General features: G+C 33.4%; 1 protein-coding gene across 5 annotated transcripts; it reads right to left on the bottom strand.

The window, feature by feature from the left end:
- Positions 1–3,672: 3,672 nt before the first annotated feature.
- LOC145132068 (uncharacterized) lies at positions 3,673–8,384 on the bottom strand. Of its 5 annotated transcripts, none has more exons than XM_079066715.1 (4): positions 7,996–8,375; positions 5,177–7,458; positions 4,391–5,088; positions 3,673–3,922 (listed from the first exon to the last, which is right to left on the bottom strand). In XM_079066715.1, exon 2 carries the CDS (start codon positions 7,441–7,443, stop codon positions 6,523–6,525), a length of 921 nt encoding a protein of 306 aa, XP_078922841.1. In that variant the 5' UTR covers positions 7,444–7,458; positions 7,996–8,375; the 3' UTR covers positions 3,673–3,922; positions 4,391–5,088; positions 5,177–6,522. The 5 variants fall into 5 exon arrangements, 3 of the variants coding, with proteins under 3 accessions (XP_078922841.1, XP_078922842.1, XP_078922843.1); XM_079066716.1 differs by having other exon boundaries at positions 3,673–3,887; XM_079066717.1 differs by having other exon boundaries at positions 3,673–3,864.
- Positions 8,385–13,403: the final 5,019 nt, after the last annotated feature.

Here is a 13,403-nt window from a genome sequence, read left to right as displayed (position 1 = left end):
TTCATATGTAAATTTCACTTAATTTGTGAATGATCAAAGAGTTGAAATAGTAAACCAGGTTCAGAATGTGAATGTTAAAACTGAAATATTTATTGTTTAGATGCACAATGTGAATCTGAACTGATCAAGTTTTTTTTTTTTTTTGATAAAAGTAAACTTAAATATTGAAAAAAAAAAACAAAACAAAGTGGGCTTTTTTTTCGAAAAAAAAAGTTTATTTTTTATATATCAACATGAATCTCTATAGAAAGAGGACGAAAAATCGTGAACAACGGTATATTTGGATTTTTTTTCGATAAAAAACGTGGCTTAAAAAATTAAAACGAAAAAAAGAAGTGAGTTTTTGGTAAAGATGTGAGTTTTATGGTATAATCTGATGTATGTGCGTCTAATGTACAAGTGTACATCTATTCCCTAAGCCGTTGATCATTATGATTTCCGACGCTCACAATTGATTTATTGGTTTCTTGTTAATAATGGTTCTCTATTGAACCTCATCATATATATACTAGTTTATAACTCGTGGGAACCACGAGTTATAAAATTAATTAAACTTTCATAATAAAAAGTTATAATTATTAATCAATTATTTTAAAATAAATCATTTTAAATAAATTATTAATTAAGAGATATATCAAAATTTTAAAGTTATTATAACTTCAAATTTAACATATAATTAGAAAATGTAAATTTGAATTTTGAAATAAGTTGCTTAATATATCTACATGACACATGACATAATATTAATGAGGAGTTGTATTAGAGTGACACTTGGCAAAAGAAGATTAAAACTATTCATTTATTAGAATATATATATATATATATATATATATATATATATATATATATATATATATATAATGGTTACAATGAAACTAAAAAAGTGACATAGTTGTCTGTGACTATAAAATCTATCAAAATCTTTATAAGAATCTTCTTAAAGTGTTGTATGCTTTCTATAAACTAATATCTCTTTTGTTTACCGCACGCTCCCGCGCCCAAATTCTTTTTGCCGCACTCAACTCCGCGCTACAACTGAATAGGGTAGTGTGATACATTCGGATCTACAGATTGAAGTGAATGAGCCGAATTTTATTATATGAATGTTACATTAAATTTTTGCAATTATATAGAAACATATTACATATTATCACGTGTGGTGGTCGAATTCTTCACCTTTGTTCATACAAGCTTTAATCAAGTTGTAACATCCCGACTCCTAGGTATAATACTGATTTAAGTTATATTTATTTTGTCAGGGCGACTCGACGAGTTGGAGGCCCCAACTCGCCGAGTAGAGATGGAAATAGTCGCGGGATTTTTAGAGTCTACTCGACGAGTTGGAGGACCCCAACTCGACGAGTAGGTGTTGAGTGTGAAAACCCTAATTTTCAGGGTCTGTGTCTTATTTAAAGGACCTTAAGCCTTTAATTCTGCCTCCCTTATCATTTTGACACACTGAGAGAAACCCTAATCGAGCTGTAGTCATCTGTGAGAGAGAGAGAGAGAGAGAGAGAAAGGCTAAGATTGTGTGTTCTAGTGCATTTTTGGAAGGAGATTGAAGAGAAAAAGGCTTGGAACGAGAAGAAGCCCTTGGATCCGGTGTTCTTTTAGTACTAGCTGCTAATTGGAGGTAAAAAGCTATCACCTTGATCATTGTGTGGTTAGATCTCTTCTTTAGGAAGTTTGTGGCCATTTCCATCTTCCTTTTGAGCCTTTAAGTCATTTAAGCATGACATGAAGTTGAAACTTTAGATCTGGACAGTATGAGGTCCCTTGAGCATAAAGATTCAAGCTTTATCAAGCTATTGGTCAAGTTCCAAACATTAATCCTTCTATAGAGCATTGTTTTGGCATTTTGAGCCCTAGGTGCCATGCATGGACGTAAAGCTTGCAGCTTTACGTGGTATTTCAGCCTTGGGAGGCTAGATCTAGAGTTTGGGACTTCAGTTCTACTTAGAATCGTCTGAATGAGAAATAGACTAGAGGGAATCGACGAGTCCATGAGCCAACTCGACGAGTCGGTTAGGGTTTTCCCCTATAGTTTGGACGTGTGCAAACTCGACGAGTTGATGAGACAACTCGGCGAGTTGAGTTGGAGTTTTCCCGATTTTCTGAGAACAGTAGGGACTCGACGAGTCGCATAGATTCACTCGACGAGTTGGGTCAACATGGACTGTTGACTCGAGTGTTGACTTCCGTTGACTTTTAGGGTTTAGTCAAGTTATTGATGGAGACCATGGAGGGATAAAATGGTCTTTCACCCTTTCTGGAAGTTAGAAAAGGGATTAGCCTAACATCCTTAGTGTGATTGTTATAAAGTGTTAATTAGAGATGATTATGATATGTAGGCGGAGTCTAGACCGATCGTTGAGTACGAGACATACTTGCTTTGCTTACGAATGAGTCTTCTCACTATACTTACCTGAGTGGTAATACTGTGTGACCGAAGGGTCTTATTTGAGTTACTGACCGGAGGGTCTTTTGTGCTTATACTGAGTTATGCGATATCATGCATTTTGTCTTTGTGATATATGATGTATATTATTTCTGTGCTTTATTGAGTTATGACCGGATGGTCCAAACCGAGTTGTGAGACCGGAGGGTCTACACTGAGATACCGGACTGGAGGGTCCGATCCGAGTTGTGAGACTGGAGGGTCCTCACTAAGACACATGACCGGAGGGTCCTCATTGAGATATAGCCATGAGAGGCTAATTATTTGTGCATGGTATTCTGGGGAACTCACTAAGCTTCGTGCTTACAGTGTTGTGTGAAATGTGTTTCAGGTACCTCTCAAGATCGCGGGAAGGCGCCGACTTGATTGTACACACCAGTTGAGATTATTTTTTGAGGATTCTGGGATATTATCATACATTTGTGGTCTTGTATTTTGAACAATTTATACATTTGAGTTTTTGGGAAATATGATATTGGGTTTTATGTGGTTTTAAAAATGAAAATTTTGTTTGGAAATTTAGAGTGTTACACAAGTCTATTCATGTAGTTTTAATTTATTAGAGCTTATTTCAACAACTTATTCCGTAACTTCTTATTACCTATTTATCAACATTGTTAATTCCAATTTATTATAAATTTCATCAACAATTTAATGTTAAACTTATCACTCATTTTTTTAACACGTTCCATGTTCTAGATGATTAATTTGATCCTTTAAACTTATAAATTTATACTGCTCAAAAGTTCCTGATTAACTTATAATGTTAAAGTCGCTTAGTAGTGATCACTTGGAAACTAAATACTCCAAAAAAAAGTTGTCTTATGTTCGAACTTCAACTTTAAGGTGGTCTTCGGGTACCGTTCTAATAAAGAATCATCTGAAAAGTTCCAAGCTTCCATCTCTGACTTTTTTAAACTCTATTTATATGGAGCATCTTCATATACATGTTGAGTTTGTTATATTTGATTAAAAATGGGCTAACAAGTAAATTAAAAAAAAAAGTTTAAAGGAAAAAGGATGACACTGTTGAATGGTTTACAAGTTTCAGAAGTATATAATAATTATATAGTTATTCAGTTTCTTTTTTTTTAAATAATTATATAGTTATTCAGTTTCTGAATGATATAGATGTTTGGATGATGCAGACTCTCTTTAGGAATTTATATCTAAACATAAATTGATGTTTGGTTAGGCATCTGAATGTGTGCATCTTAATGAGAAAAATGACCATTTTAACCTTCTAAATTATTTTCTAAATACAGAATAAACATCATACAACATCCAATAAATCAGTTCAAACAAATTGGATTATGATATTCGGATTTATGTGTTTCTTCATCAACAATCTCTTTGAAGAGGGCTCGTTTTGAATATGTTTTTGGATCATTGGGCTTCTTGCAATCCTGCTTCCAAAACATTGATGAACCTGTTTTATTGGTGGATATCTTCCATCACTAGCAACTTCCCGAACAAATATTTTCAAAAAAAAAAAAAAAAAAACATTTCAAGATTTTCAAGCAATCACAAACACATATTCTCAAGCAATTCACGGACACATATTTTCAGATTTCCATGTCTAGTATTCACAATTCAGCAAGAATAGATTTCAGCAATTTTGAAGAGGTTTCATCAATTTTGAACTTTTTATTCATAGCAACAAAATCCAACAACAACAGAGCAGCAAAATTCGAGTAAAAACATAGCAGATTTGGGAGTTCAATCACAAGATACATCAACAAAAACAAAGTGAACAAATATTTTTGGAGTTCAAACACAAGATAACAAGTTTTAGGCTTGAAAAAATTGATTTCACAAAAATCGATCAGCCAAACACAAGAACACAGCAATTAATTGATTTTGTGTTCAGAAATAGATTTATGGGAGGTATGCTTGAAAAATCGACCCATGGAAAAAAGTAGAAAAACATACCAGCGAAGATAGAGGCGGCGACGGCGGAGGTGGACCGGCGCTGTAGGTGGTCAGACCGCAACTTGAAATCGGCGGTGTAGCTGAGAAGGATGAGTGCCCGCTGGAAGTAGAAAGGGGAAGAAAAAAGAGGCGGACATGATATCTGTTTTTTTAGGGCAAGGGCATCAAAAGAAATTTTTTCATCCAGACTCCATATTCTATCTGACCGAATAAGAGCCTTTTTTTTAATGTCTGGTCAAATAGCTTCCACCAAACGCTCTGAATCTGAACGATCCAGAGCCATCCTCTTTATAGGATCATTAAGAGGCCAAAATATTTATCTCTAAGACTCGAAACCTCTTCACCCAGATATATTTGTTCAGCCACTCCATCAAACTCAATGATGTAAGAGGTGAGTTCTACACAGTTTAGTAGAACATAGGTGTGTGCCTTGTGAAGTTCATCCTCAGACAAGACTCTTTTCTTTCCACCATTTTCATATAATCTTCTAGATGGACAGGCAAACACGCTTAGTAAAGATTCTCCATCGGGATGTTGTGGTGCGAAATTACGTGGCTCTCGATTATGACGTGTCTCAATCTTTGGGTCAAAGTATAGAGAACAATATGTAGCAATCTCAGACACAAGATGTTCCTTAACAATTGAACCCTCAACCCTCGCTTTGTTTCTAATTCTTTTTTTTTATCATGCCCAACTTCCTATGTTCAGAAATTATCAAAAATGTGTTAAAAATATAGAAAATAAACTTGTTTAGAATATTGAATAACATTAAAACATTGTATTTACTTCTCATATTGGTACATCCATCTATACTGCACCGGACCACCAAGAATAGCTTCATCAGCTAGATGAATTACTAGGTGTTCCATGGAATCAAAGAAACCAGGAGGGAATATTTGCTCTAACTTGCAGATGGTTTGAACTATACTGCACTTCATGTTACCTAAGTCTTCCAAATGCAATGTTTTTTAGCATAAGACCCGAAAGAAAGTGCATAACTCTGTTACAGCTTAACATATCTCTTTTGGAACAAACCCCCTTATAGCAAGTGGAAGCAGGCGTTGCATGAACACATGACAGTCATGACTTTTAAAGGGATAAAAGCTAGTGTCTTTGATATTCACACAGTTCCCTATATTTGATGCATACCCGTCTGGAAATTTAAGTTTTTTCAACCATGCACACACTTTTTTAAGGTCGTCCTTCTCCAAAGTGTAATCTCCTTTATTTAGGGTAATCTTGCCATTGCTTTCACGGATTGGGTTTAAAAGAGGTCTGTCACAATGCTTTTCAATATCTTTTCTTGCATTCAAATGGTCTTTGGATTTGGGGGTGCCCATACTTGTGTGAAACACATTTGCAAACACATTTTTCACGATATGCATCATATCGAGGTTGTGCCGAATCAATAATTTACGCCAATATGGAAGCTCCCAAAAGATGCTCCTCTTTACCCAATTATGTGTAACCCCGAACCCATGCGGTTTTATATACTTTGGACCATAGGGAGTGCCATTGTAAACAGTGTTGAAATGTCGGACTGTCTCCCAAATTTCATCTCCAGATGGGTATGGAATGGGTACTCCTCCCTTCACTTTCTTGTTTTTCATAAAATTAATCTAATCTTTGGTGAACTTGTGTCTATTGGGTAAATGTTTTCTGTGACAGTCAAACCAACACGGTTTCCTCCCTTCTGAAAGCCAAAATGATCCTGATTTATCTGAACGAACAATACGGACAAGCTAACTTCCCATGCGAGCTCCAACCAGATAACATTGCATAAGCTGGGAAGTCACTAACTGTCCACAACAGTACGACCCTCATTTGAAAATTGTTCTTTCGATAAGCATCATAAGTTTCGATGCCATCAGTGAACAACATTTTTAGCTCGTCTACTAAAGGTTGTAGAAAAAGCATCTATATTTTGCCCGGGATTCTTCTTCCCACGAATGAGCAAAGGAATTTGCATGTACTCATGTTTGAAAGATAACCAAGGAGGTAGGTTGTAAACCGTAATAAAAACCGGCCAACATGAATACGCGCTCCCACATGAACTATTTGGACAAAACCCATCAGTACACAAACCTAGACGAATATTGCGTGCCTCTTGTGCAAAAGCAGGAAACATTGTGTCAAAATGAATGATCTGAGTGCCAAGTCAAATTGTGGGCTATCTTCTTTGAATAGAACAATCTTTGAAGTCTTGGTCCAATCGGCATGTAAGTCATGACCAAATTAGGCACCTTGTTAGAATTATTCTTGTATCTACTTTCCTTACATACTACACAATGATCCAAATCAGAATGTTGGCCATTAAATAGTATGCAATGGTTGATGCAAACATGAATCCGTTGTGACGGCATCTCTAATGACTTCAACTTTTTCTTAGTCTCGTAGAAGTTTCTAGGTATCTTTGCATCATCGGGTACACAATCTTTCAATATTGGAAGTAGTTTATCAAATGTCGAGTCTGAAACATTGCACTCTGATTTCCAATGTAACAATCTTGAGGTGGTGGATAGTGAAGAAGCTTTCTTACACCCGTCCCACAAAGGCTCGTCGAATTCTCTCATCTTGGTAAAGAAAGTATCGGCCATTTGATTTGGGTTTTGTGGTGTTTGCTGGTAATAAGGGGCATGAATTTGGTGCATACTTTCTGTAAACATTTCTTGGTATCCTGTATATACACCAACATCAGCAGAGTCCTCTTGACCCACATCTTGAGACGGTCCGGCGTTTGAACATTGACCCATGTCTTGTGTTGGATATAACTCACCATGTGCAGACCATTGATAATAGTTGGGCATGAAACCATTTTGACATATATCAAATTCAACCATCTGTCTCGACTTGTAAATCCGATTTTTGCAAACTGTACACGGACATCTAATTTCGGAAACTACTAACCCGTTTCTTAGAGTTCTATATTTGACGACTGTGACATTGGTAAATGCATAATCCAAGAATTGCTTGACATAGAATTGAAATTCTGGATTAAAAATCTGATTTCTATTGACTCTCATTGTGTACATCCATTCTCTATTTGGCCCCATTATCGATATGTAATTCTAATATATTGCAAATGTTAGAATGTAACATATCATCACAATAATCAATCCATCAATAAATTAAAGCTTTTAATTACTTCCAGTTTGAATGCTTTCTATATAAAGCTTTAAATTACTAGTATTGCATGTTGTTCCAACTCTAGTTTTCTTTTACAGAAATGGATAGAAAAATAGTTGCATTTACAGAAATAGATTCATAAACACAGGATTCATACATAATTGTGAAAATAAAAGATTTTTAAATTGTAGATACAAGATTCATATATAATTGTGAAAGTTATAGATTATTACACGAAACAGGTCTAGATATGTTCATATACATACATACTGAAACATTGTGATAAGCACAAACAAGCACAAATAAGCACAAACAAGCACAAATAGGTACAAATTGATACATATAGATGAAACAATTTGTACAAATAAGATTGTGAAGATGGTGATACATAATAGACACAAGACGAACTTAGATTCATAGATACATTCTGATTTATAAATTAGTTGGGTGAGGGGCGGAGGTGGTAGCAAGCAACTGACCTGAAGTAACCGGTGGCGGAAACAAGTGGTGGTCTAGAAGTTACTGGCTGCGGCAACGGAGACAGCGCCGGCGTGAAGCGGCTGTGATGGTCGTTTGATGCAGCAACGGTGGGAAGAAACGCCGGCAACTGAGACACCGCCGGCGTAAAGCGTCTGTGATGGTGGTTTATCGCAGCAACGGTTGTGTTGTGGGGAAAATCGGCGGTGGCTAGAGCTGATTTGGGGAGACGCCGACCATGGTTTGGGGAGAATGGCCGATCCTTTTTTTTCTGTAAGACAAAGAAGTAAGAAAGGCTAGGGTAAAAGAGGAAGAAGTAAGCTTTTGGAGTTTGTGGGAATTTCGTCGGAACTTTCCGACAAATTTCCAACGAAAGCAAAAAAATATATATATAAATATTATATATTGATTTTGGAGTGTGATTCCGTGGGGGTGAGGTATTGCATCTTTCCAGTTTAAGATTAAAAAGCCTTTTCAAATATATATATATATATATATATATATATATATATATATATATATATATATATATATATATATATATATATATATATATATATATAATACTATATGGTGACATAAATATGATTATTATTATATTTCTAATAGTTTTATTATTATAATTACTACTATATAAACTTATAACTATTAATAGCTTTATTATTTTTTAAGTCTTTTATTATTAGCATGTGTACATATATCGTATGTCTAGTTAATTAGTTATACATATGGTAAACCTAATATTAATAACAATGATAATAATAATATAATTATAGTAAGCCTAATTTTAATAAAACAATATAGTTATATATTAAAAATATTAATAAAAATAAATCTGATAAGAAAATAATAACAATAACAATAAAAAATAATAATATTATTTGTTATATTTACATTAATAACAAAATAAACTAATAATAATTATATTTATATTAATAATAATATGAATTTTTAATTATTATATTTATTAAAATGATAATACTAAAAAAAAGGAAGGGGGGGGGGGGGGGGGGGGGGGGGAAGGCAAAACAAAGAGGGAAAATCAAAAAGAAAAGATGGGAAAAAAACTTTCATTCCCGCTATTATATTTCCTACCAAGTTCCAAGAGAGTTTTTAATTTTAAATATTAATTAATTGTTCGTTGGTATTTTGTAGGAAACTTCCAACAGGCTTCCAACGGACTCTGTACAGTATCTAATTTCGTAGGGGTTTTGTTGGATTTTTGTTAGATTCTACTTTTGTTGTAAGGACGTAGGAAATTAGACGGAAATTTCCTACAAAACTATATCGTCGGAAATTTTTGGTAGCTAAATCCAAATATTCTAGTAGTGAGGCTAAAATAGCTTCCACCAAACGCTCTGAATCTGAACGATCCAGAGCCATCCTCTTTATAGGATCATTAAGAGGCCAAACAAACAGCCCCTTCCTTATTAAAATTAGCAAGGGGGGAGATGCTTATTAAAATTAGTTTATTTAGTTTATTTTTAACACAATAAGCTGACTTTTAAGGATTTTATCCAAACACTTAAACTTAGCGTATTGTGGTGGGAATAAACAATAAGCAATAAGCACCCTCTTTTTTTCCTATTCAAACATCCCCTAAGTGTTTACAACCTTTTAAACTATTGGAAAAAAATTGGATAACTAAAATATTTTTGTAATCATATATACAATATGTTGTTTTTTATGAAATTCAAAAAATAAAAAGATGAATAGAAAAGAGTTCGCCAATCTATCCAACCTGTTTAACATATCAAGTTTCCAATATAACAGAACGAAGTATGCGAGAGGGACTCTTTCTAATATGAAAGTAAATTGTAATTTAATTAGAAAGATCAAGTCAAATAAACCAAAAATAAAAGATCAATTCAAACATACAACATGGGTATGCGACTGCAAATTCGTTATGATGATACCCTTCCAATACAAATCATTCTATTAAAAAAACGATGTACCTTTTCAAAATGATTAAAATAAGCCTAAAACTATATCATCTTTCTGTCTTCATCGGATGATCAGAATCTGAATCTGAGAACGACGAGTATAATGCAAAAACTCTCTTATCCGGCCCACAACAAGACTTTTGTCTTGCCTTCCTCGCCAACCGCCATCCCATGTTACATGAGAATTTTACACAACACCATAACATGATAACTGGACAACATACACATAAACACCCACTACAAGCGAACTGTGTAGCATTATGATAACAGTTTTGTTTCTCCCCCGAAGATGAAGGGCAGTTAGAGAGAGAAGAATGTTTTGACTTCATTTTTTCTTGTTGTATGCTAGCTTTTACTTCTTACATGTTGTTAGAGGCATTTTAGGGTTTTTGTAGCCTCTCTTTTTCTTTATTTAGCTTGTTTGCTTTTCGTCTTTTAGGTTACTTGGTCCTGCAGTTGGAATGTGATACCCCATTATGTCCAAATCTTGTGTGACTATATCATTTGACGCCCACTACATTTTGTCCATTCCAACATTTAAAGGATCCATCAAACTGAATGATTCTTCCTTATTCTCATAAAAGTGTTAAGTGTATCATTTCTTGATTATAATGAGTTTGAACTTAAATCATGTATTACCGAGTAAAGTATAGAACGATACGTTGACTAATATTGGTGTAAAGCTTATTCCCTAAGATACGATTGATTTAATGATATTCTAATTAAGAAAATGACTAGTCTAGTCATAACTTGAATATGGTTGATACCATGGTGTAGATAATTGGACCAAAACCATAAGTACTTTATCATGAACAGAATAAAGACCAACCAAAGTAAAAGCGATCACTTTATAGGCACACTATCAATAGAGGAATAATTGTGACAACGACATATAGTTACGTTACGGTAAGGCTTAGACCATCTGTGCATCTCCAACCCACTCTCATTTTTTTCTCTAAAGATAGAGTAAAAAATAGGATAAATAATATTTCATCTCCAACTCTACTTCATTTTTACCACATTTTTACACCCAAAAAGTATATATATTCCTAATATATTTCATTCTTCCAACTTATATAAATTGTCAACCATACCCCTTCTACTAATTTGGTTTTAACAAATATATAATCTATATTTTTTTTCATTACAATATTATTAAGCAAATAAGATTATATTTATAACATTTAATTATAATCTTTTGTAAAATACGTTACATTGTTTTAAAATTTCAATATGTATTTAAATTTTTATATAAATTTAATAAAAAAATAAACTTTATATATATAATTAATTAATATAATTTAATATATAATATAATATTATAAGTGTAACACCCGCCGATTCAGGCTAATCATTTTAAGACATAATAAGCGTTAAAAATGATTTTTTTATTATCTAGAATAAATAATCTTAACCAAAGTAATAGTTAGGGTTAACAATTGTAACCTATTTGACGTAACAAAGAAGAATTATTTGAATATTATACGTTTCATGATTATTATAATATAATAAAATAGAAAAAATCAGTGGAATCGTCCGTAAATCGTAAAAATAAGTGCGACAAAACACACACACACACACACACACATATATATATATATATATATATATATATATATATATATATATATATATATATATATATATATATATATATATATAGGAAGTACGCGTCGTCCCCATCCCGAAAATATAAATTTCGTCGAAATCTGAATCCATATGAATTAGATATGATTTTTATAAGATATAAAAGTCAGCCGCGCACAACGAATAGATGACGTAAAAAGCTACGAAGAGAATGGTTGACTTTCGGCTAATGCGACCAAAATAAAAATCGTAGTACTCCTTAAAACAGGAATTTTGAGAAAAAGAATGCCAAAAACGGAGTCCGTACGAGAGAGTTATGATTTTAGTAAAATTATTTAATTTTATAAAAATATGAACAAAAATATAAATTCAAAATTAGCCGACGGAGTCTAAGTAAAATTGTAGATCTCGTCGATAGCTACACGTGGATATAAAGCACGTCAAAAACGGAGTTCGTATGATCGAGTTATAATTTTTAATAGAACATTTACGTATTAAAATAAAGTGTAAATCATATATACGTATAAATATATATACATATGTATATATCGTTAGAAAGGTATCGACGATGCGGTCGTTATAAGACTAATGTTGAGTACTTTCGACATTAGTTTAGTACAAATATCATTAAATCTATTTAAAATAGTATTATAAATGGGTGTTTAGTCATTTAAGTAAATATAGATGGTGGTTTTTGAAAATTCAATTATTATAAATAAGAGTCTCTAGGCTCTCATATTTCTTGCACAATTCTCTTGATTCAAGAGTATTTCTCTTCTTATCCCACGAGCATTTCGGTCCTTCGTAATTCGACTTCTCTTTTTGTGGTTTTAGTATATTAATGTGAGCGTTGAAGCGCTGCAAGAATCTTTCTTAGAAAGATTCAGCGACTAAGTTCTGCCCCTGCAGAGCTCGGCTCCTAGCTAAAACCCTCTTGTAAGTAAGTTATGCTTACCCTATTTTAAATATAGCTTATATTTAAAATTAGTATTGTTATTATGAACTTATAATAAATATTTGAGCTATTATTATGACTTATATAAGTGTCGTTATAATATCTTTTTAACTACTTACGGTACGGGGAATCTGGTTTAAAGGGTCGCATAGGGTTGTTGGATTTCAGAAGTGCTATATGCCAAAATGGTCCTGCCCTTCGGTGTTTTATGTCTGGCCCCTGTTTGTACATAGTGGTTGGAAAATATTGTTTAAACGCTTATATAATAATAATAATGCTAAGACTAATAATTACTCACGGTAAATATTAGACTAAAATCTAGTGGTAATAATACTAGGTTTCGTCGAAGGAAATTATATTGTTAAGAAGCGAAGCGCTGTCCGAGTTTGGAATCATCACTTTAACAAGTGAGTGTATAATTACTTTCATCTTACACACAGATATGAAGTATTTTATATAAATCACGTGCTATGTGTGCATATTATTTGAATACATGCTTTCTATGCTGGATGAACGATTTTATACATGTTTTAAATGATTTAAATTGTATATGTATTTATATCTGCAAATATGTTGGGTAAAACATGGGTAGATGAACGATGGGAGATGAAAGATGGTATGAGTAAACATTGGAAGCTATAGACTTAGTGCCTAATAAATAACATCGGCAGCTATGGACTTAGTGCCTATTAGATAAACACTGGTAGCTATGGACTTAGTACCTGTTAGAGAAACACTGGTAGCTATGGACTTAGTACCTATTAGATAAACGCTGGTAGTTATGGACTTAGTGCCCGATAAATGAAGATTAGCAGCTATGGATTTAGTGCTTTACGAACGAGCATTGGCAGCTATGGACTTAGTGTTTGTCATATAAACCCTGGAAGCAATAGACTTCGGAATGAACGAATGCAGGATAGATGAT

The sequence above is a fragment of the Lactuca virosa genome, chromosome 8 (assembly GCF_052849685.1).
Source record: "Lactuca virosa cultivar CGN04683 chromosome 8, Lactuca_virosa_CGN04683_v6, whole genome shotgun sequence".
In the NCBI taxonomy this organism is placed as follows: Eukaryota; Viridiplantae; Streptophyta; class Magnoliopsida; order Asterales; family Asteraceae; genus Lactuca; species Lactuca virosa.
This window is presented reverse-complemented; position numbering and strand designations above follow the sequence as displayed.

What these genes read in the sequence shown, in the direction of transcription:
- LOC145132068 (XM_079066715.1), bottom strand. Translation starts at nt 7,443, where the DNA reads ATGGGGCCAAATAGAGAATGGATGTACACAATGAGAGTCAATAGAAAT.